This window comes from Macrobrachium rosenbergii, chromosome 6, assembly GCF_040412425.1.
Source record: "Macrobrachium rosenbergii isolate ZJJX-2024 chromosome 6, ASM4041242v1, whole genome shotgun sequence".
Classification (NCBI taxonomy): Eukaryota; Metazoa; Arthropoda; class Malacostraca; order Decapoda; family Palaemonidae; genus Macrobrachium; species Macrobrachium rosenbergii.
Genome location: NC_089746.1, coordinates 30,513,251 through 30,538,816, shown reverse-complemented (window position 1 = coordinate 30,538,816; position 25,566 = coordinate 30,513,251). Strand labels below are relative to the sequence as shown.

General features: G+C 37.4%; 2 protein-coding genes across 2 annotated transcripts in view; one reads left to right on the top strand and one right to left on the bottom strand.

Annotated features, from left to right (window-relative positions):
• Positions 1–3,454: 3,454 nt before the first annotated feature.
• LOC136839416 (protein Wnt-6-like) overlaps positions 3,455–25,566 on the bottom strand; it is a 103,357-nt gene continuing 81,245 nt past the window's right edge. The window contains exons 4-8 of the mRNA XM_067105429.1: positions 24,999–25,507; positions 10,012–10,152; positions 8,814–8,911; positions 6,133–6,253; positions 3,455–4,593 (exon numbers count right to left, since the gene is read on the bottom strand). Of these exons, the coding sequence (XP_066961530.1) occupies positions 4,501–4,593; positions 6,133–6,253; positions 8,814–8,911; positions 10,012–10,152; positions 24,999–25,507 (962 nt within the window). The 3' untranslated portion in view covers positions 3,455–4,500. The remainder of the gene's footprint in view (positions 4,594–6,132; positions 6,254–8,813; positions 8,912–10,011; positions 10,153–24,998; positions 25,508–25,566) is intronic.
• The window catches only part of LOC136839415 (protein Wnt-10a-like), a 305,294-nt gene continuing 292,668 nt past the window's right edge, over positions 12,941–25,566 (top strand). Inside the window, exon 1 of the mRNA XM_067105428.1 lies at positions 12,941–13,236. The gene's annotated coding sequence lies outside the window, so the exon portion shown is untranslated. The remainder of the gene's footprint in view (positions 13,237–25,566) is intronic.

Here is a 25,566-nt window from a genome sequence, read left to right as displayed (position 1 = left end):
CCTAGAATTTATTATAAATAAGTTTTTGAGGACTAAAGGTTTTCATGGAATACTAACTACTTTTCTCTGAGAAAAAATTTAAGGATTCTTTGAAATATATCCTATAACATAGCCATCATTCTACAGACAATTATCACAGTCTTTCTTGTAAAGTAACTACAAACTGTTCTTTCCATTTGAACTGTGGCAGGACGATTTCTTTCCGGCACAAAAAGAAACATATTCAATGAAAGTGAGTTGCATTGCAGTTCCTTTCCAGTCTGAAAATGTTTACAAAACAGGTTTTGTCTCTTTAAAAGAAAATGTAAAAGTTATTACCGCATCAGAGTTTGTGTAATGTTACTACAAAACCTTATGGAATGTATTTTCTGGAACAATGGCAATGTGCGTTTGGATGTTTACGAATACCTTGATTATTTTTATCCACGTTTCTCCTGATTATGTTTTTAATTTCATTGGTAAACAAAAATCTTTGTGCAAAGAGTCATTCAGCAAATCTCCCATTCAACGTTATTAAAGTAATTTTTATCAAAAAGTGGGTTGAATATGAATAAAAGTCTGAAGAGATCGTGACGTTAGTATCAACAACGACAATAAGGTCAACGGCAACAACAATAATGGTAATAATGATAAATGAATACCATTCTGCTAAACACCCATTCAGCATTGATAGAAAAACTGAAATAAAAACCGCAGCAATAATAATAATAATAATAATAATAATAATAATAATAATAATAATAATAATAATAATAATAATAATAGGTACTATTGAAAGAAATCGCTGCATCAGCTGCATTGATCTTGTATAGAGTCTTCTAGTACCTGCTTAAGAGAGGGCCTCATGCCAATAATAATAATAATAATAATAATAATAATAATAATAATAATAATAAAGCTAACTGCTCTTACAGCTCCATTCAACTGGTAAATTGTCTTTGCTATTTCTCTGATGATTTTCTTTTCTTCAAGTAATACTGTAGATCGTTGCGAATGTCATTTCACATATCCATCGTCTGCTTATCCATAACAAGAACCCTTTGGCCCGGTCATACGTCAGTCTCTGTGGGCTGTGCTGAGTTATCAGGTCCACATCAGGATTAATAGAGTACAGGGTTAGTCCGCTTCTGGCCAAAATAAGGACAATTTCGCGCATGACGTCGTCTGGCTGCGTCTGGCTGAGGTTCAGGTAAAGGAAAGTCATCAGTCAGTATTTGACCTCACCAGAGTGAAGATTACGGAAACTTTCTATTCTTAACCCGGATTACGGCATTGTTCACCTGGTCAGTCCCAGGATTACATCGACCAGGATTAATATATAGCACAAAATTTAAACAGAATTTTCTTATCCTTTTTACGTTGAATGATGTGGGTTGCTGATGATAGTTAGGACTGTCATGAAAGTAATATATATATATATATATATATATATATATATATATATATATATATATATATATATATATATATATATATATATATAGTTAGATAGATAGATAGAAAGATAGATAAATAGATATAGATATAGATATATATATATCTGTGTGTGTGTATGTATGTACATATATTAACCAAAGAATGTAAGGAATCATAAAAGAAACAAAGACACACCTGGTCCGGATTTACACGGTTAGGCCTACTGCATTACCCAAATAGCAATAAAAAGGCATATGGAGGATTATATCAATCTTTTAATTCAGCAGTACCTGGCGATTGACGGGGACCTCTCTCACCTAAGGTTGTGAAAGAAAGCGAGAGAGAATGCGTGTAGGCAAACAATTACCATAGTGACCCTTCATTTCTTTGTTTTCCTGGTTTTCTTCTACGGTGCACACCAGTGACGTCACAAACATGCGCAGAAACACCTGGACGGTCTAACCCTATGATCTATTAATCCTGGTCCACATCAGGCATCCTAATCCCTTATGGGCAGTCTTTGGGCGAGGGCCATTGAGGACAGATTGTTTATAAATCATATCCGAAAGTTTCGTGATAAAGTGATGAAAATACTAGAAAGGATTAGTATACCTTCCTTGATGGATATTGTAAACTTAGAATACAACAAGCCACTTGAAGAAAAGAAAGTAATAAAAAAATAAAAGATAACTAGATGTTTAAATACAGCTGCAACAGCAGTCAGCTTTAAGGAAGGATCTTCTGCTGAGGTAATAATAATAATAATAATAATAATAATAATAATAATAATAATAATAATAATAATAATAATAATTGGTAATCTAATTTACAACCGTAGAATTAGTTACCCTTTTAACTTTTAGTGATTAAAGGAGTATTACACAAGGAAGAAAGGAGTATGTAAAAATAATCTTAAAATACCTGAATAGAATGAATAATTTTTTTAGGTTAATTCGTTTGGCAGATAAACACAGTTTCGGATATAGTGATTTATTGTTCATTCTACAGCGGATCTTTCCGATACAAAAAGCATTTTGCGTTACGAAAATTTATCACACATTCAAGTAATTTACCCTTATGGCAGATGGAAGCTCTCTAAATTATTATCATAGCTTTATGTATGTGTATATGTATATATATAATATACATACATATATATATATATGTGTGTATATATATATATATATATATATATATATATATATATATATATTATATATATATATTATATATATATATATATATATATATATATATATATATATATATATATATATATATATATATATATATATATATATATATATATATATATATATATATAAGTCAAAGAACAGAAATAAATAAAACAAAGCTATCAGTGGCTACCTAACAATTCTCAATAAATTATTACCATAAAAGCATTCAGCATTTAACCCAACGTCCAAACTAAAGTCAGTTTCTTCGTACAATCAAGTCTATTTGTTTGCTTTGAAAATTATTCGCCATAAGGCATCAGCGTTTGTGGTTATTATTCTATTTCTCCTGAACATAACTTTTTGGATTCTAATTTGCACATCAGAATATGGAATTACAAGGTTGTTCATTTGCGCTGTAAAATCTCCCCGGTCACAGGTACACTCCAGAGCTTCCGAACTTTTATTTAGTTCTATCATATACGGAAAAGGATAAAATTCGAGAAGCCTTTAGAACACTGATAAAAATAATAGCTTAGTTCTCTATATATGTAAGATACAATCTATTTGCTTCTGAACCGAGCAGGAACTATGAAGGCAAATATCTAATCACAGGAAAAGGGATCAATATGAAATCCACATTACGACAATAAAATTTACAATTATCGGCCATTAGCTGTAAAATATCATCACAGAAAGTTTCCTTTAGTTACATTCAGTACAGCGGTTTACACATCAATTGCGTAATACACAGATCCTAAACTTTACACCCTAATACACAGTGAATATTCCTTGTTTAGTACACTCTGCATAATACACATTCTTCAGACTTAGCACTGCACTGTAAATATTCACCTGACAAGTTTTTTTTTTTTTTTTTACAATGTTGTAGTACATTTCACTATTTTCTCAGGCTTTTGCTTGGAAACAAACTCACAGCTTTCAAGCACAGTTTTAAGACTTAAAATGCAATCCAGCATCATAAAAAGTAAGGGTCCCCCGGCCTCAGAGTCCAGTTAATAATCTGTACCAAGTACCGGCGAGGTACGAGGTAAAGCTGGGTAAGAGTATTCTTTGACTCTTACACTCCAGCAATTTTGGTAATGTCTCTGTATATTATCTTATCAGGCACTTCCTTATGCTTACGAATACAATATTTACAATAATATGAAGCATATGCGACAACTCTCCTTTGATTAAGATAAGTCCAACATAAATGCTATTTACAGTGAGCGTATGAAGCTTGAAATCTACTTCTACCATAATTTATAATATAGTATGCTTAAGCATCATGAACATCCATAACGGCACTTCTTGCAATATAAGGATTTATTGATTGGTTTATCACATATAACAAGACATCTATTGCAAAGGATCACCAGATTATGAAGCTTACCCATGTCCACTATTTCCTGATGTCCGTCCCGTTTTCCTTACTGCTTTCAGGCGTCTTCGCCCATTCAGTTTTATATCAACATTTATTACCTGAACTTTTTTTTCTGTTTACAAAACTTCTTATTAAGTCTTCATAACAGTTTTGTTTATACTTTCCAAGTCACTGGTTTCACTTAAACAGTTATCCCACTCTGAAAATCATTTTATGATCTGTTAGAACATCCTTTCTTTGCCTTAAGAAACAAATATGCATGCACACTCTTTGCTTGGCCTTTATTGTCCTCAAGTTAACCAAGAAAGTGTGTAATAGCGAAAAACACTCACAGTTAAGCTCAATTAGTTCTCTGCACTCTGGCACATTTTCCTGAAGCGAATTACTTGATGTTACACTAAGAGCACGGGCTCTTGTTTCTGAAAACAGACTGAATAACTTGGAAGCGACGAAAGGAATGGAAGAAGAATCAGCTCAGGACACCAGCATCCCTTACACTTGAGCACGCAATTTCTGTACTTATTACGTGCAGTAAGAATATTCGCGTCTTACTTTACACTTTTGGCAAGTAACTTCGCAGCAGAAGGTGAAACGGCAGTGGCAGTTCTCCGTCTCCTGGAAAGACAGTAGAGTGAGATAGGGAAATATATCTTATTAATTGGTATATACAAGCAACGTCATTTCTGCCTTTATTTTCTTATTTGTGTTTGTTTGTCAGTTTGTGTGTTTTTGGTTCGACATAACATCAAGGTAGTCTAAATTGGAAATGCTAGCCACTGTGCTTTTGCTATCAACAGGAACCATCAAAGTGCTATAAAATAGATGGCAATTATGATATACTGGCAGGAGATGAATGTGGTAGAAACAGTGATATATTTAGAATAACTATGTGAGTAATGCATATATTTTGTATTTTCAGTATTTTCAAACCAAACTTAACAAAATGAATATGCTAGTTACTATCCTGCGCTTATCCATGTAAAAAGGATTCCTAACTGATGGTTCGCCCACGTGTTTATGTTTGAGTGCGTTTTCCGTAATTTCCGTCCCACCAAATATCATAAAGTTCCATACCTCCAGAGGAACTTATGGGTGGTTACAAACATGAATTAACCTATTTGTGTAAACAAATTTCAATATCTTTTGAACCTACGACGGTGTTGCATCTAGCTCACTTCTTACAGATAACACCAGTGAAAATAATAGCGAAAACAAATTCTCTACCTTGTTTTTATAATAATACCCATATCATTTGAAGGAAACTTGTATAAAAGGCTCTCTACAATTGTAATGCGTACAAATTGTTTCTTTTACAGCAGGGCATGTATGGGAATGAGATTAAATGTTGGGATTAGGTAGGGAATTTTGTAGACTAGTAGCTTAATACACAAAGTTCAGGATCCTAATACAACTGACTTAGTCGTTTTAGGTGCCTTTTCTTCCAATTATCAATCCACTTACTTTCCATCAGGATATGACGCATGTACGACAGCCTTCGCTTTTGTTCCAAAACCATTTTGGTTTGTTAGAAAATACAAATATAAAAAGTGATCAACTGATTATCATGTCCTTCGCGATGTTTAATGATTTTAGTCGAGATGAAGAGCTTCAAAACATTTCGTCACAGAGTCATTTCAAGTTTTTCTTATTTTTATTTTATTTATTTATTTATTTATTTATTTTATAATTACAGTCGTGAAGCAAAATGGTGCTTATTCAATCATCTCGAAATTATTGAAAAGCCCTCTAAAAGGGTAAACCTACCTCAACCTCAACTTAATGTTACACTTATGGCAAAACATTTCTTGAATAATCATTTTCTTCCCCAGTTATGTCAATTCATATTTCGTTGCAACGAAGGATTTTGACAGAATAATAACCACACACAAGAGAATATAAATTAAATATGAATCGTTCTTTTCTAGAGAGTAACTATATGATGTAGACTCTAAGTCTTTGCAGAGTTCATAAAAATAAAAACGATGTAATACAATATAAATGGAGGATTGAGTGTATATATATATATATGTGTGTGTGTATGTATATATATATATATATATATATATATATATATATATATATATATATATATATACATTCCCAATCCATTCATATAACTATGTTAATTTATGAAACGTTTCCGCAGCTACTAACCATCTTAATCTGAGAATGATAGGGTCTTCCACAGCATAGCGATTCGCAGCCGTCATATCCCTCTGACGTGGCGTTGCACTTTCTGTCTTTGGTGCCCAAAGACCCAGTCCTCCTGTTGAACCTGAAATGTAGGGAGACGAGTCAGTGCCTGTGAAACCGTATTAACCTACGCAAGAACTCCTGAGAGCAAGATCCAGAGGTTAAAATATGCTTCGCCCCGTTATTGTCATGTGAATATGTTTTACACAGAGATGACTATAGTCTATGACTCTATGAGATGACAGTTAATCACATGAGGAAATCGATTTTATTAGCTTGTTCATGCATTAAAAATTTAAGTTAGTTCTCATTCTATTTTCATTCATTTTGATGCATTCTTAAAAACTTTTTCAAATTATAGATTGAGGTATGAAATATTCAAGAAAACATTGACAAAGATTCTTATTTTGCCACACTGCATCAACAATAACTCACTCCCCGTAGAGAAAGTAGTGCCCTCAATGCACCTTACGTGGTGCACTGTAGGCATTACTATAGGTGTTTGCAGCGTCCCTTCGGCTCCTTGTTGCATTCACTCTTTAACCTTTCACTTTACCTCCAAACCACTTCCTTTCTTCCATGTTACTGTCCAACCACGTAAACTCCTTTTCACTGTCTTAAGCACTGAATGGCTGTAGTTCCTCGTTGGACGAGTCGGTAGAGTTCTCGGTTAGCACTCTGCTAGGACCGAGTTCGAGTCTCCGGCCGGCCAGTGAAGAATTGGAGGAATTTATTTCTGGCGATAGAAATTCATTTCTCGGTATAATGTGGTTCGGATTCCACAATAAGCTGTAGGTCCCGTTGCTAGGTAACCAATTGGTTCTTAGCCACGTAAAATAAGTCTAATCCTTCGGGCCATCCCTAGGAGAGCTGTTAATCAGCTCAGTGGTCTGGTTAAACTAAGGTATACTTAACTTTAACTGAATGGCTGATAATGCCCAAGTGATGGACTTTGAGCCAAATTTCCATAAATCAAATCAATAGTAACTCAATATCCGGGTGGTTCCAGCGGCTGTCCAACGAGAATTTGAGGGCTCAAGAAGACGTCTCTTGCATATGAAAGATGGATTTCATTTAAAGATTACGATTTCTACAGGATAAAGGTAATCAGTACCATCCTGCTACCCCTGCCATAATAGTGTCATTATTCTAGTTTTCTCTCTTTCTCTTTAATACATCTTCAGGACACTAATTTAACCTTTACCATCTAAATCTAAAAATGGTCATCAAGGTCTCTTTTGCATCTTGTTTCTTGCCTGTCTTCAGATCCAATGAATTGACAAATCTGCAAACTGGTTTATCTTATCAGGGACAGACAACAAGAAAACAGTGCTGCCCATTTTGTTGTTCCAACGATTGTATGCAACTAAAATATAGTCTTAATTTAGTGAGTTTCTGCTGTTTTACTAAGAATCTACCACCTAGAAGAATGATCTTTGACCACCACAATAAGGACATACAACTTTATAAAACAGTTAGACGTCACTTTGATAACACATATAATCTCAAGGAATAATCACTGGCTCCTCTACTCTGAAAATAGTTGGAAACGTTACCTGTCACTATAATGAGTGCAAAAAAAAAAAAAAATTCGGGAGCAGTTGCTGATACTAATGTTGAAAGTAATCCACAGTTATCTTGGTAGAATAGACTAGAAGAATAGAATACAGAATTTAGGCCAAAGGACAAGCACTGGGACCTATGAGGTCATTAGCCCTGAAACGGAATTTGACAGTAAAAAAGGTTTGAAAGGTGTAGCAGGAGGAAAACTCGCAGTTGCACTATGAATCAAATGTTAGGAGAAGGTGGAAAGTAAGAGGAAAGAAAGAGAATATGGAAGGAGGTACAGTAAAAAGAATGAAAGGGGTTACGGCTAGGGGCCGAAGGGACGCTGCGAAGAACCGTAAGTAATGCCTACAGTGCACCGGATGGGTGCACTGACAGCACTGGCCCCCTACGGGAACAGTTATCTTGGTGAATGTGTAATACTTTCCAAGATCACCATAAAATGTATACCGATCTTTGACAAAGTCTATGCTCACTGTACATTCACTTTACAGAAACTACCTCAAAATCATGAATCGAAGATTTTGCCGGAAGAGCATCATCTTATCAAGGAAATGCACATATGAAATATTCCTAGTATGCCGTAAGCACCCTTTCAGGTATCTGTCATGCCTGAGAAAGCAATTAACTATCACCTATTGTCATTACTATTGTGTTATTTGACAGATATACAGGTCTGAGGACAAATCCCAAGCTTTGGTGACCATTTTCTGTATTTCATAATTTTGTACATGTTTTATGAATGCTAAGGTGTGAAGGTATGAATATTTCCCCTTGTTTGATCCAGATTGTTTCTGAATGAAATCCTAATTCCGGCGTCGGTGACGTTGCAACGTCATGTCAGGTAAATAAACTTATAAATCTATTGCCATCCACAGGACCATAAGTAAAGACAACGCTGATTCACCATGGTTATTTATTCAAATGTCACACTCCTTTTCTGCATTCATACTCGGTGATAATTCTGCATGGATGGCAGGCATAAGGAACGTGTAGTTCGTGCTGTGTTCCTTTATTCTCATATGGCATTTCTCTTTCTCTTAGCTTCTGTTCTGACGACGTGAGACGCGACTTACCTGCAGAAGTCCGGAGAGTCGTCGAGGTAGACGAGGTCTTCCTCGTCGGGTCTCCTGTTGGTTTCGATAGCTGTCACTGCATCGTTACTGGGAATTACCTGAAAGTGTTGAGGAGGAGATAAGTAACCAGGCTGAAAGGCAATCGACAATGGAGGATTCCCCTACCCTCACCTCACCCCCCCCCCTTTCTCTCTCTCTCCCTCTGATTCTGTCTCTCTCTCTCTGACCAGGCAATTCCCATCCTTCTTCCTTTGAGGGAAAAGACCATTATGCAGGTTATTTTACAGAGTGGAATTCTTCCTTTGGGAAATGTAAATCCCCCCTCCCCCCTCACACCACCTAGCTCTCTCTCTCTCTCTCTCTGGTTATATGAATGAGCTCTGGTTACTTTCGATTTGCCCACAGCTAAATCATAAATTCTGACATGGGGGGCGGGGGGGAATTTTGACATTTGGTCTTCAAAAGTACATTGAGGTAACACGTGTGTAAAACAATCATCAGTGCCTATTTACCAGGCTTCGTCAGAATTAGAGAAAATTAAATGTTTAACTTTAAATTGACCTGAATCACTAAAAATTAGGCTATAGACGAAAAGTTGTGGAAAACAGTCACCTACCCCGAAGGTACTTAGCTACCAAGTTTCATCAAATCCAGATAATAATAATAATAATAATAATAATAATAATAATAATAATAATAATAATAATAATAATAATAAAAAATCTAAGTGGATCTTGTTTATCCTCCCCCAGGTGACCGTAGGGGAGACATGACACAGTCACCTACCCCTGCAAACCGGTTTATCCGCCCCGGGTGGGGGTGGAGTAGGTAGGGGAACGGGAGGGTATCTACCCTCCTCCTGCAAACTTATTTGTCCGTCCCAGGTTGGGGCTGGGTAGATAGGGGATCGGGAGGGTAGGAGAGACAGCAGCGCCGAGTTCCAGCGCGCGCCAAGAAGCTCGTAATAATAATAATAATAATAATAATAATAATAATAATAATAATAATAATAAAAAGATGCCACCAAAAGCAATACTTAATGACATAATAATAATAATAATAATAATAATAATAATAATAATAATAATAATAATAATAAGTGCACAGATTTAGAAAAATGATGAACAAAAGAAGGGTTTCGCCGTGCAAGTACTTTAAAAAAAAGCCGACGCCAACTGAGGCATAATGATGCTCTTACCTTAATAGCTGTGTTATATTTCTCCTTCAGGCGCAGTCCTATGTTCCTGCGGGAGGGCATCCTCTTCCAGCAGGTTCTATGGGAGCAGGAGCCCGATAGCCCGTGGCACTTGCAGTGAGGGCGCAGGTGGTTCCGCACTGCCTGTGGGAGGTGGTGGAACTCTGAGTAGTACTATAGCACTACTTCAACAACTATAAAAAAAAAAAACTTCTAATGATAAGAAACTTCTAATGTTAATAGTGCTTAGAAACTCTCACTGTAAGAACCACATAACTTTAATCATTTAAGAGAGAAACATTGCTATGGAACAGTGAGAACAAAGGTAGTATTGGTCATTATGCCTTATAATTTTGTGTATAGATATAGCTGAAGGAGGCTTAACCGCAGCGTATATCTTTGGTGAGATGCTCTCGTCAGTTATAATTGGTAGTGTAGAGAGGAATACACACACACACACACACACACACACACACATATATATATATATATATATATATATATATATATATATATATATATATATATATATATATATATATATATATGTGCATCTATATATTATTCCACTCTCTATCTAATTATACACACACACATATATATATATATAATATATATATATATACATACATATATATATATATATATACACATATACTGTATTACTGTATATACATGCATGTGTGTGTGTATGTGTAGGCTTTATTGTGTTTCTAAGGATATAGTATTTTCACGAATTCAGTTTGTCCGAGTTTTGGATATCATAGTCATTCACTTTGGGAATAAGAAACCTGCCTAGGGAACCATTTAGCTACTAAATTACAAAAGAAATTATATAATAAGATCTAAATACACTATGCTCATTTCTGTACGGTTCTCTCAAGTACTACAGGTAACATTCATAATTAATTCCCAACGCAAATAATAAAAAAAAAAATCAAGACAAAAAACCAGCTTTATTCTAACTAAACCCTTAGGAACTCAAAATAACCTAAAATTATTTTCATTGTTAGGCAGACCTTCAAAATTGGGATGGACTGTTTACAACAAAAGCTATTTTCTGACGTATTTTTTTAACAAGGGTAGCTCTAGGGAGAAAAAAAAAAACACATCAGTAAGTACGACACAAATACTTAAATTGATAAATCATGGGTGATCCCACCGTGCAGAAAACTTCTACAACAATAGCTGCTTCGCAACCTGCATAAAGTTAAGTATACCTTAGTTTAACCGGACCACTGAGCTGATTAACAGCTCTCCTAGGGCTGGCCCGAATGATTAGACTTATTTTACGTGGCTAAGAACCAACTGGTTACCTAGCAACGGGACCTACAGCTTATTGTGGAATCCGAACCACATTATACCGAGAAATGAATTTCTATCACGGGAAATAAATTCCTCTCATTCTTCATTGGCCGGCCGGAGATTCGAACTCGGGCCCAGCAGAGTGCTAGCCGAGAACGGTACCGACCATTCCAACGAAGAATGTGCAACCTGCATAAATCAACAGACAACAGCGCGTCGAAGCTAGGGAGGGTCAATTATTGGAGATGTTATCTGTCTACTTTAGTCTATTTCGTTTCATTTGTCCACTTGCTAACATGGGTTTTAGGTAGATGTGGCAACGCAGTTAGCTTGTGATTGGCTGAAATCATTGTTTCTGATATTGTTGGCTTATTGCGATAAAGACGACAACTACTTCGTAAATAATATATCTGAAAGCTTACATGTACAGTATAAAGAACCCTCACACCTTCATGAATGCATCATAAACATGCCGATTTATAACGTATACAACAAAACAAGCGCACGTACAAGATCACGAAAGACGAGCTTGTATCAGATTGTTTACGCACATCAAACACAAACGAACGATGGACTTTCAATAATCATGCTTCATGTCATGGTAGGTAAACAACAAGACATCTGGTTATGCGAGTACAAATAAAGGGTATATTGATAATTTCCTGTACATGAATTACATGCCTAAGGTAATATTCGAGATAACACAAAATATTGTTGTCTAAGAGGCTGTCTGGGGTAGGTGAAAAGAACAGCCGTTGCAGCGTTGGTTGGAAGGCGGGAAATTTCAGTTAATACATGGCAATGGTTTACGGTTTACTTTTCAGAAAACTTTGCATATTTACATATTTTTTCTTGAACATACAAATCATTATAATAGCTCGGTGACTGGGCAGTTTTCAGTAGTACTTTGTCAAGTAACTTATCGAGCAAAAGTTTAAAACCTCATTGAGTCCCCGTCATCCTTGGTGTCGATGACATATACGGCATAAAAGCTGCGCTAATCGTATATATTTTTTGTAATGAACGTATTGAGACAACACTTAGATAGAATAAATAAATAATGGTTATACTGAGAAGACACTCTGACTGATATTAAATTAAAGAGTGCTCAAAAGAAGGCCAGGAAAATCAAATATCCTCGAATCACAGCAAGGGTCTAGCGTTCCCTTCTCAGTGCTTCGTACTCTGTGGTCAACATCATTGAAGGTTATTTTTCCAGTTTACGGATGTGGTCATAACTTTGGTATCATAATAAACTATTTTTGAATTCGTGCAATTAAACTGTGCATAGATCAAAGTATGAATCTCAAGGAAATTTTGTGATCTGAACTGTTCGTGGGCATAGGTCTACGTGTAAGCCTGGGTCATACCAATGAGATAAGACAATTTTTGAAAGCGCATAGTTCGTTTGTGTTAGATATGACTGACTGTTTGATACAAGATTGTCTTCCCTGTTCTTGTATAGCATATTATCGATAAAAATCGGCAAGTTTATTTACATAAGAAGGTGTGATGGCTCTTGTACATATAAAAACATTCTAATTATGTTACCCAAGTAATATAGTTTGAATATTTAGCACGTTAAGCCGACGCTATCGGAAACGTTGATTTTCAGCCAATCACGCACGTGCCACGTCATCACCCCGGGTGGAACGGATGAGTGGAAACCGACTCCGCTTGCAAGTTGAAGTTGTCACTCCAGTACTATGTGGTTCGGTGTTCGGCCTCGAGGGCGGCGCTGTTTGCAGCCGTAGAGCCTTAGGGCGATCTCTAAACGTGTGAACCGCGACAATTGAATAAGTGGTTAGTGTGTCCTGAGGTTTTCTTTTCGCTCATTATTTCCACAATATTGTGTCGCGCAGCTTCTAGTTGCGGAAAAGGGCATAGGAATACTACAGGAAACGTTGGAGTTAAATTTTACAGGTAAGTAAAGCATACGGAATATTAGTGAATGATGATTTTGTGCTGGTCAATTGTGGTATATAATTGCGGTGGTTATTTCAGTTATGAAGGCAGATCATTAATCACATAATGCCTGTTGATATGAAGTAAAAAAAGATCTTGCTCGTTATCAAAAATGCTTAGTAGTAAGTAGGCCTATAGGTTCTGGCTGTGTCCACAAGTCTCTTATAACCATGTATGCGTGAAGACATCTGCTGTAATTTGTCAGTCATTAAGAATTCTTAGCTGTAGACTATATAGGCCTCTGGGATATTATTGTCTGTGCCGTCGGTATTTAGTTTTAGACATGGAAAGGCATGATAATGGTATTTTTAGGTGTAACAAATCCTGGTTTAATATATGCTTTCATTAAATGGTAGGTCTCATAGATTGTTGACCGGGAAACAATGAAGTTTGGTAGCCTAGGCGAAAAATGTCTCTGGGAAAAAAAGTCAGGAAAATACTCAATAATTTATGGTGGCCGGTAATAAAGTCAGGAAAAAAGTAACCAAACCTAACCTAACTTAAACTTACCCAGCCTAACCTAACCTAACCAAACGATTACCGGTCACCATAGATTAATGTGACTTTTTCTTGTGACTTTTTTTCGTAGCCAAAATTGTGACTTTATTACCGGCCACCGCCCAGGCTACGCCTGTGCCCTTAAACTATTCATTTGGTAAGATGCTTTGTCAAACCTTATTCTGACTGATTGATTGATTATAGCTTCTAAAACTGGCGTTACAACATCTAGTACATCTTAATTTCGAGTACATAAAGATAATTTCTGTATGGTAAAAGTTATAGAATCCTCATGCCAAGGTAAAAAAACAGCATTAAGAATGGTAACAAGGAAAAGAATCAATGCTAAGCAAACGTTAGGCCTATATACTGATTCAGCAGGCATATGTATTGTTTGACCTTGTTTTAAGAGCAGTTTTACTCCAAATACATCAAAATTACTTTCTTAAGGTAGTCCTCATTTAAACATTTTCTCTAAGTATCGTTCCTAAGCCTTGAAGTAGAAAGAAATGGCTTAGTTAGCGTTTTCTGTCATCAGTTTGTTTACAAGACGTTGCACGTTGCTGAACACGTTTCCAGAACTTTCGCTACCATATGAAACTGCAATAATTAATTTACCGGAAATAAAATAACATATACTGTTATAATATTCAAACGAGAGGGAAAAATAAATGTGCTGCCGCAGCGTTTCGTCAGGACAGTGTGTTTGTGTTTAGTGGGGGTGAGTTTAGGTATAGTGGGGGTGCGTTTAGGTTTAGTAAGGGATGTGTTTAGGCTTAGTGGGGGGTTTGTTCAGGTTTTGTTGATGGTGTGTGTTTAGGTTTAGCAGGAGGTGAGATGAGGTATAGTGGTGGTGTGTTTAGGTTTAGCAGGGGTGAGCTGAGGTATAGTGGGGGTGTTTAGGTTTTGTGGGTAGTGTGTTTAGGTTTTGTGGGTGGTGTGTGTTTAGGTTTAGTGGGAGTGAGGATGTGTTTAGGTTTAGTGGTGGATGTGGTTAGGTTTAGTGAGTAGGGGGTGCATTTAGGTTTAGTGAGGTGTGTGTTTAGGTTTAGTGGGGATGTGTTTAGGTTTAGTGGGGATGTGTTTAGGTTTAGCAGGGGTTGTGTTTAGGTTGAGCAGGGGGTGTGTTTAGGTTTAGTGGGGCTGTGTTTAGGTTTAGCTGGGATATGTCTAGGTTAGAGGTGTGTGTTAAGGTTCAGTAAGGGTGTGTTTAGGTTTAGTGGGGTATGTTTAGGTTTGGGGGTGTGTTTAACATTAGCAGGTGGTGTGTGTTTAGTTTAGTGGGTGTGCATTTAGGTTTAGTTAGGGGTGGCTTTAGGTTTAGTGGAGGTGTGAATTTAGGTTTAGTGGGGGCGAGTTTAGGTATAGTGGGGGTGCATTTATGTTTAGTGAGGGCTGGGTTTAGCTTTTGTGGGTGGTGTGTTTATTTTTATTGGGGGCGTGTTTAGGGTTAGGGGGTGCATATAAGTTTAGTGGGAGGGGTGTTTAGGTTCAGTGGTGGATGTGTTTAGGTTTAGCGGGTGTGTTTTTGGTTTAGTGGACGTGTGTTTAGGTTTAGTGGGGGATACCTTTAGGTTTAGTGGGCGTGTGTTTCGATTTACGGGGGTATTTTGGTTTAGGGGTGTTTAGGTTTAGTGGGGAATGTGTTTAGGTTTAGTGGAGTTGTGCTCAGGTTTGGTGGGAGGTGTATTTAGGCTTAGTGGATGTTTTTAGGTTTAGTTGGGGTGTGTTTAGGTTTAGTGGGGTGCTGTGTTTAGGTTTAGTTGGGGTGTGTTTTGGTTTAGTCGAGATGTGCTTAGGTTTAGTTGGGGTGTTCCAGTTTAGTGAGGTGGTGTGTTTCAGTTTAGTGGGGGTGTGTTCAGGTTTAGTGGAGGCGTGTTTCAATTTAGGGGGTGTTTAGGTTTAGTGGGCGTGTGTTTAGGTTTGGGGGGGCGGATGTTTCGGCTTGGCGGGGGCATGTTTATCAAAACACAACGTACTACTTCCATGTTCAGGTAAATGATCTGCTGTCAAATTATGAAGAAAAAGACGAACTGAAACATGTATGTTTGAAGTTGGCAGTATGAACGAGATGTATTATTTCTAAGATATCTTAACAAACCAATGCAGTGACTCGAATCTGTGTACCTGTTTGGTACTATATACGTAGTTGGTAATAAAATCTTAGTAACTATCGCTGTTAAAAAACACATTGTAGTCAAGTCTGTTCGCATATTTACAATAGTTTCATACATTTTAAAGGATGGTTGCATGATATATATTGCATAATAAAAACAAGAAATTTTGTTAGGTGAGTACTGACTGCCACATTGAGATAAAAGCGATTGCAGTTTTGCTTGAGCTGAAGCTGGGAATCCGAATATCCACTTATAGATACTTTCCCAAGACCTGCCTCCTTCTCTGGGAGTGCTTCCATGTTTACCAGTACTCTTACTGGGACTTAGTTTTTATATCATTATATTCCGGTATATCTGTAGTAACTCAAAATGGCATATTTATTGTTAAAGTTAAGTTTGCATATTTTTTATAACCCCGTGTCTTACATACAAATAGGTGATCAGGTTTATATATATATATATATATATATATATATATATATATATAATATATATATAAAATATATATATATTGTATATATATACTGTATATATATATATATATATATATATATTATATATATATATAGTATATATATATATATGTGTGTGTGTGTGTATATTGAGGGAATGTTTCAATTTTAAAGTGTACAGGCTTTCCACTATTGCCAGCTCCATGGGAGCCACGCGACTAGAGAGAATTGAAAATGAGTAAGCACAAACGGAGATCACTATCTTCTGCATGATCCCTTATGGAACTGAATGGCGGTTTTGCTAAAAACCTGTTTGTTCTTACAGATCTTCCTAGGTGTTCAAACCATCGTGCACGTGCTTGGCGCTTCGTTTTTCCCACGTAAATTGGATTACAGCAATTACACTCGTATTTATAAACAACATGAGATTGTAGTTCTGAGGGCACATGATTTTATAAGAGAATTTTATCCCCAAGATAATGTCAGGGTAGTATTTAGACCTAAGTACATCATAGGTAGCTTGTTTAAGTACAAAGACATCGTACACCCAGAACTACAATCTCATGTTTACAAATACGAGTGTAGTTGCTTTAATGCAATTTACGTGGGTAAAACGAAGCGCCAAGCATGTGTACGATGGTTTGAACACCTAGATCCCTAGAAAGATCTGTTAGAACAATAGGCTTTTAGCAAAACTACCATTCAGTGCCATAAGGGATCATGCAGAAAATAGTGCGCCCCGTTTATGCTAAAGGGCATTTTCAATTCTCGCTAGTCGAGTGGCTCTCATGGAGCAAGCAATAGTGGAAAGCCTGTACACTTTAAAATTAAAACCTTCCTTCATCAACAACGAGAGGTCCACGGAGATGCTGTTTTTAATTTTTAGTGCATGAGTGTGTATGCCTTTTATGTTGCAGGTATTTGTTTCTTTTAGTTTCATTTTTTTATGCTTGTATATTACCAGTAGAAAGGGACGGAAAAGGGCGGAATAGGTCTATGCCTGATTGGTGAAATTCGAAACAAACGAACCAGTAGAAAGGTCCCAAGAATTGCACGGTAATTAAATTACGGTTAAAACTACGGCAAACCTTTGTGCTTTACCTGCGCGAGAACGCGCACTTTCAAAGTCTGGTGTACGGAACGTAACTTATAGAACAGCTCAGGTGGCTAGCACGCACACACAACCGAATGATAACAAAGATTGCTTCTTACTGGCTGAAGCTCGCGTCCTGGCTTGGCGTGCGCTTTAAACCTTAGGACTTTTTTTAATGGTTCGTTTGTTTCGAATTTCACCAATCAGGCATAGACCTATTCGCGCTTTTTTCCTTCCCTAAGGTATCGTTGGTTTCACCGCCTTTTTATTATATAATTTCACATAAAATCACCAAGGGCTCAGGTATATGTTTTGACTCTTTTTCAAACCTGACCATAGTCTATTATTTTAAACCTGGCAAACTTGCTTGCCGCTGATTGGATGGACGTCCTGTTGTCCGAATCTCACATTTTGTTTTCACATTGTTTCAGAACTGTGATTATACGGTCATAGAGCGAGTTAAGAGCTAAGCTATATAATGTCATGTAAATAGCAGTTGTAATAAACGTAAGTATTACGAACTTGGATACCGAATTATTATATATATGTAAGTTATAAAACAACACTTACCGAAGCCGTAGACTAGAAATATGTTTCAAACGCATGAACTTTAATGTTTCATTTTTAGCTACATTTTTAGCGCAATCATGCCATTAGTGGTTTAGAAATAACCAAAACGTATTTATTGTACATTGCTGGCGGTTCTCTAACGCCTAAGAACAAAAAACTATCGTACAAATTTAAGCTTGGCGGGAAAGTTGAGGAGGTGGAGTTGTGGGAGGAACAGCCACAGGGTTGGCGCAAGGTTGACGTACTATCAGCGGGAAGTTCAAATCTGGGTTGTGGTGCTCTTATGTTCCTAAAATAATCATAAGATGTTTATATATCATAATGCTCATTTTTTTCATTTCAAAAATACTGCAGACGGAATGTTCATTAATATTTTAGGATATGTATAAAGGCAAATTGAACATGCACTGAATTTATGAATTACTTTTTTTCTAGCCAATGCGCTACTCTCTGCTGTATAAAATTCCAGTAAATTGACTGTTCTTCAACTAGAGATTTTCAGGTATGTCTTTGCCTGGTGTTTGAAGTTCGTTCATGTGTGCTTTGCTCTGTATCGTCTCTTGTGGCCATGGCTGAAATAGGTGAAATAGATAGTGAGGCATCCGCTCAATAGTCGATTCTAAGCTGAATAATTCTGGTTGTGAGTGGTGTGTGCAGACGACAACTCACCGGCTGTTCCTCCCACAACTCCACCTCCTCAACTTCAACTCCACCTCCTCAACTTTTCCTCCAAGCTTAAATTTGTACGATAGTTTTTTGTTCTTTGGCGTTAGAGAACCTTCAGCAATGTACAATAAACACATTTTGTTTTTTCCAAACCACTAATAGCATGTTTGTGCTAAAAATCTAGACAGAAATTAAACATTAAAGTTCATGCGTTTGAGGTATATAATTTTATAGTCTACGGCTTCCATAAGTGTTGTTTCATAAGTGTTAAATATTTATAATAATTCGGTATGCAAGTTCTTAATACTTACGTTTATTATAACTGGTATTTACATAACATTATATAACTTCGGTCTTAACTCGCTCTATGACCGTATAATCACAGTTCTGAAACAGTGTGAAAACAGAACTGAGATTCGGACAACAGGACGTCCATCCAATCAGCGGCAAGCAGCTAAGTGCAAGTTTTCCAGATTTAATAAAATAGACTACTTCCCATAAATATTAAGGAACTATAGTCGATGTCAGCTGATCTGTCATCTAAATATTGTCTTCAATAATCAGTTCTTCATGGCAATACTGCTGATGTTATCGGCTTCTGATTTGCTTAATTCCATCTTATTCGAATATGTGTATAATATATATATATATATATATATATATATATATATATATATATATATATATATATATATACACACACATATATACACACACACACACACATTATATATATATATATATATATATATATATATATATATATATATATTATATTCAAAATCATCATCCCCCAACCATATCCACCGGGTTAAGAATTCATTAACTTTTCGGTTAAGCTGGTTTGCAGTTTACCGCGTGTAAGGTTAAAATGTGAGAGAAAGAGCGAGTATCTATTTTTCCGAGTGGATCTTGTTTGTCCTCCCCAGGGCGACAGAAAAGGAGACATGACAGCCACCCGCCCCATGTAAACTGGTTTGTCCGCCCGGATGGGGCTGGGTAGTTAGGGGAACGGGAGGGTAGGAGAGACACCCACCCTCCTCCTTTAAACCTGTTTGTCCGCCCCGGGTGGGGCATGGTGGGTAGGGGAGACAGCAGCGCCGTTCCAGCGCGCTACGCGCACCGACAAGTTCGTTACTAAATAATCGGGGTTTCTTCAATTAAATTTTAAGTGCAACATGTACGGTTCACGCTAAAATTTAAGTTAAATAAACAAGCGTCTCTAAACCGAACTCTTTCGAAGCTCTATCTACGTCGTGAGATTAAAAGAAGGCTTTTCATATCAGTAACTCATCTGCAACTAAATTCTGAACGAGCAAAAGAAAAATATTCAACTGAACTTAGCTAACAGTCTCTTCCAGCGACATAAGTAAGGTCTTGCGACGGTCGACTCTTCCGCGGTGCGTCTCCTCCGCAATCTGCCTCCCGCCTTATCTCTCTTCATACATTATGCGACCTCAAACACGGCTACTGTTTTCGCCATTACCATAAACACGGCATCGGTGGGCGTATCAATAAGGCGAGCCCTCCGTGTCCGGCCAATAATGACCACTTTAGCCAATTTCGGTCATTTTGGGTCATTTTTACTCCCTCGGTTCCGCCGGGCGATTCCACCTAAAAGGCATTTATGCAAATCAAGTGACGGAGGCAGCGGCTAGAAGACACCCACGGTCATTAAAGTGACGTTTAATGACCGGCTATTAAGATCTGGAGCCTCCTCTACCTTACCTGGCTCGAGTCGTTTAATTACGGGTTAATTACCTGGTCTCCTTTCAGGAGTATAACCCGCCGGACAGATCATTATTAGCTTATGAGAACTTCATCATATTAAGATTAAAAGAAAAAAAAAATAAGGCCCTTACTTGCTATTAACTCTGAACCCATATCGTGGGCCAGCATTTACGTTACAGATAAGTAGTGGAATAATGTAGACGGTAAATCTCAAGGTCTTATGGAAAAAGGAACTAACAATAAAGTGTAGAAGAAAAATAATAATCAATAAAGTGAGGAAAGACGCAGATTTTCATTTTGTAAACATGTTTCCGTCGCGTTTTTTTTTCCAGCCTGTACTTTACATGACTTCATGTTTTCATTTTAAAGCACAACGGGTCGCGGTACATAAATTCATTCTCTCTCTCTCTCTCTCTCTCTCTCTCTCTCTCTCTCTCTCTCTCTCTCTCTCTCTCTCTCTCTCAATAAAAGAGAAAGTCAATCGAACCTAGCACCGTAACACAAAAAATGTTGATTTCTGCCGGTCATTTTGCTCTTGACTGACATTAACTTCTCAAAACTAGCACCTTGGAATTTGTCGAGTTCCTGCATGTAACCTAATTGGATAATTGCTTGGCGCCGTGCATATTTTATCAACAACACCTGCGATTTTTGTTTTTTGTTTTTTTAGGAATGTTATTATCTAACAAAGGATTTTCTGTATGCCTGAGTATATCTGACGGAAGTATATAACAACAAACGCTTAAGATTCAGAAATCTCTTTCATTCTGCTTTCGAGCTGACCTGTGTTTGCAAATGAATTTTAAGGAAAACCGGGTCCTCTTAGAGATATGATGCCATGCCTGTTTTTCCATAATACCGTTAATGAAACTTGACAAAAATGACACGGTAAAACGCGTAAAATTAAAAACCTTTGTCTGGGTTCTGTTCTTTATATTGTTAATGCTCGGAAACTATAAGAAATGACGGTAAAGTAAGAGAGCCGATTCGACAGGTTCAGTCGCTTGGGTCGTTGTACCGTTCCGAAACTCGGACCAAAGTATTTTTATTTAACGGACTTACACGTGGGGCCGGCCGCCAGTGGTTAGAAGGGCTGGCTCCGGGCTGGATAACACGAGCTCGAAGATTAGCATGGAGAATGAGGCCTCCCTCTGTCATGATGCAGTCGGTTTTAAGGATTTCCATAGAAATCGTATATGGCAATATAATTCAAGCGTCAAGAATTCATTGCATGTCGGTTGTATTTCTATAGACTTGAATATGACGGGAGGCTTTTATATACTGCATTATATTTCCTCTTTGATTTGCGTTGATTTTAAACACAATCCTCTCCAAAACTGGGCATAGAACCCAATTTTATTTTCTTAAAGAAGCTGAATATGTTAGCCTTTTCATCTGTAGCACACCCTTGCGCTTGAAAAAGATGTTACTTGATGCTTTGTATTTCCTTTTTTTTCTTCTTCATTGTACACCATGGACAGGTCGGGAAACATCATGTCCCATGCAATTAGATAATGAACTCTCCACGTGGAGTGGCGAAAATTATACTGGTATATTTTCTGGCAACCTTCAGGAGTAAGTTATAGCCACTGACCTCGGAAAGAGGGTCTTTTACCATTTAGGGGACATTTCACGAGATCCCACCAAGGACTAACAAGGAGTTCCACTACCTTGAGATTATGGTATTAGTATTTCAAACTGTTGGTACTGCACAGGCTACCAGAACCGCTTACTTCTACCCGCTGTAACCTTCAGTAACCAACTCCCTAACCTGACACACACACACACACATAAGATATGTAGGTAGGTATGAATGCATGTTCGTGTCCTTTATAGGCGTGGCTCAAGATGTTACCCTTCCGGTTTTCAGCGAATATTTTGGAATGAGGTTACTAACCCCCACGCCCTGCCATACAGAGGGTCATTGGGCTTATTCGTTTGTATCGCCAGACATTTCTTGGTATTCACCTATACATGTACTGCCGCAAAGACCCAACGCCGCTCAAGTATACCGACAGAACGACCAGCGGTGTGTGCATGTTCACGATTACTGTTACCAAGACAAGACCTAAACAACCCGTTATGTGATAACCTGCCCGTGTTCAGATACCCGCAATCTTTACTTCCTTGTGCCGTTAATAAGCCGCCGTGTGATTAGCGACTCCGGATGACAAGAGAGTGCGGGTTACTGTTAGTAACCTGTACTTCTACTCCAGAAGAGTAAAATCTCTAGGAGAAAGATGTGATGTCCAAGGTGTTCAAAAACCTGTGTGCAGCAGAGGACCCGTCAGATGACGTTGCTTGGGTCGATAAATGGTGCGTGATAGCTCAGGCTTCCTTATCGTGCCTTGTTCTCAACTTAGACCTCCTTTATAACGAGACAGGAATTTACAGACATCGTGGATTTATGCCATGTATTCATTCGAGTACCTTGAATTCTAAGTGTACCTTAGTGAATTTCTGGCCACAACAAACTTTGGAGGGTTTTGAAGCCATCATGGTGAACTAGCAACTACAAAAAAAAAAAAAAAAAAAAGGGCACCTGGGAGATATTCGTGTAGATACTGAAGGACTGGTGCATACTAGCATGAACCGAGGTCGAGTTCTCAGAGTTTGTAAGCCTATCGTGAGCATCTTTTGCCCCAGGTTTTATATGGATTTTCACTTTTAAATCTGGATCCACGCAATAGACTTGTCCTCTCACATCCGAATCGACCCAAGGGAAAAGGCTTTGTCGCATCATGTAGGGCAAAAAAGCAAAGCAAGGACCCACCGATTGCGTCACCGCTAAATTTAATATCTGTCGACATTATGTTCTCAAGTACCCCAAGAGGAAATCTGCTGACAGCCAGACGCAGGTGGTAAGTTATGGCGGCTGTCGGAAAAAGGACTTTAACGAGGAAGTTCACTCGTTATCACACCACGGGTACCGGTTAAGGTGGTCTCCAGTTATGTGTTTTGGGCAAGAATATTATCGGCCACTTGATAGATGACTGATGCATTGTCAAGAATGGCCTTGGAAAATGGAATGATTAATATAGTCATGCTTAATTTTGTCATTTGCGTTGGCACACAGGTTTTCCATTCCGATTCACCACGTTGAGTTTTATTTATTTTCGATATCATTTTGTAGTGTTTGTCACCTCTGACGTATGGCATGAATGTACATTAATTACAGTCTGTGGTATTTCGTTATTAATCGTAATTTCCTCAGTGCTCTCAGATGTTTGAAGTCATGTAGCCTATATATATATATATATATATATATATATATATATATATATATATATATATATATATATATATATATATATATATATATACATATACATGTATATGTGTATATATACATAAATAGATATGTATATATATACATATATACATTATATGTATGTATATATGTTTATATATTGTGTATATATACATTTATGTATATATATATACATATACATTATATGTATGTATGTATATACATGTTTATGTATATTACATATATATATTGTGTATATATATATATACATACATACATACGTACTTAAGTACATGCACACATGTATATGTGTGTGTACCTGATTATTTTGTTTAAAAGTTAGTCATCCTCAGATTCTTTCCAGTAAGAGCAAACCCCCTTGTTGACTACGAATGTATGTTAACAGCCGATTTTACGAGATCCCTTCGACATTTATGATACTGACAACTAACATAGAGACGCAGACCTGGTTACACCAGTCAGAAAACATGCTCAAGCGCCAAGGACTAATAAGAACGGAGAGTTTGGAAGCATGGTTGGTCTAATAAATATGTTGTAAATTGTTTTTGCCTGCTGGGGACAAAACTGATAGATTAGACAAGTGACAGGGCTTCTTTCGTGATTAATCCCAACCTCCTTCCTTCCTTTTCCTTTTTCTTGTTTTTCCTGGGTCTGCGATTAAAAAACGTCTATAGGTTGTCCGTCCTACTAGCCTTTGGTCTAATTAAAAAAATGGCAGCAGAAACCTCAAAGGCAAGGTTTCTTGGTGTCCTAAAGTTCTTCGATTGACATTCAGAATTTTCTTACAGTTTGAGGAGAAACATGAGATGTCATTCTAACAACTGATTTCTAATTGCATAGCGACAACGGCTTTCAGTAGGAGTGCTTAGCGTTTTAATATCATATCAATCGTCAGAATATTTTCCTTTTTAGTCTGGGAAGAATACGTGCATAAATATTGAGACAGTTTTATTTCATTTCAAGAGGTAATAATAATCAAATGCTAAATTTGGGCTGTCAAAATGTAAGGCATTTTATACATGAAAGATTCACTTAGATTCTGGGGGGCTCATTGCAGCAGATTTAGGTTTTGAATCTGCTTAGAGTAACTATATTTTCTACAGATGCCTAGTATTTTTGTAAGTAACTTACTAACTAATCTGGTAGATGTCGGGCGCCACAGGTTCGGAAACAACTGTGGTAACGACATTCTTTGTTATAATATAGTTGAATATTAAGCAATCTCCGAAGCAATAAAAACAGATATTAAACTCATAGAAACCTGATCTGCAGAAAATAAAAGAAAATACAACGCTAAAATGTAAACGAAGGGGATTACCTACCAGCCTACCAGCCTCGTTATTCCGTAGCATAACAATGCTCTTGATATCCTGACTTTCTTGACCCCTAAGGAACTTCTCTTCTAGGAGGTCTCTGGCCACCCTATAGCCAAAACCCACATTGTCGTCGCACCCACTCCAGTGCCAGTCTTTCCCGATGACCCCAACGGGTTCTGGGACGCCAGCTATGACCGGGGCGCCTCCTATATCGACTACAGGTTGTATGATGGTGAGGCGCTCGCCTCCCGGAGTGGCTTCTTCAGGGTTGGGCATGGAATTGGGAAGAGCATTCGAGAGCCTCTGGTTGCGCTCCTGAATGCTGTTGAGTCTCCGGCGCCTCTCGGCTTTCGTGAGTTTTCTCCTTCCTTTTCTCCCTCGTCTCTTCTTGCTCTTTCTGCGAGCCTTTTTGTCGGCCAGGTCGCTCGAGACGCCATTTCCAGATGGGTAAGCCGACACGGCCTTCGACCCTTTTCTTCTCTTCTTTTCATTTTTGGGTTTTGGCATATTAGAATCTGTGAAGTCAAGAAAACAAAATAATTTGTTTAGAGATATTCTAAAGAAAGCATAATCA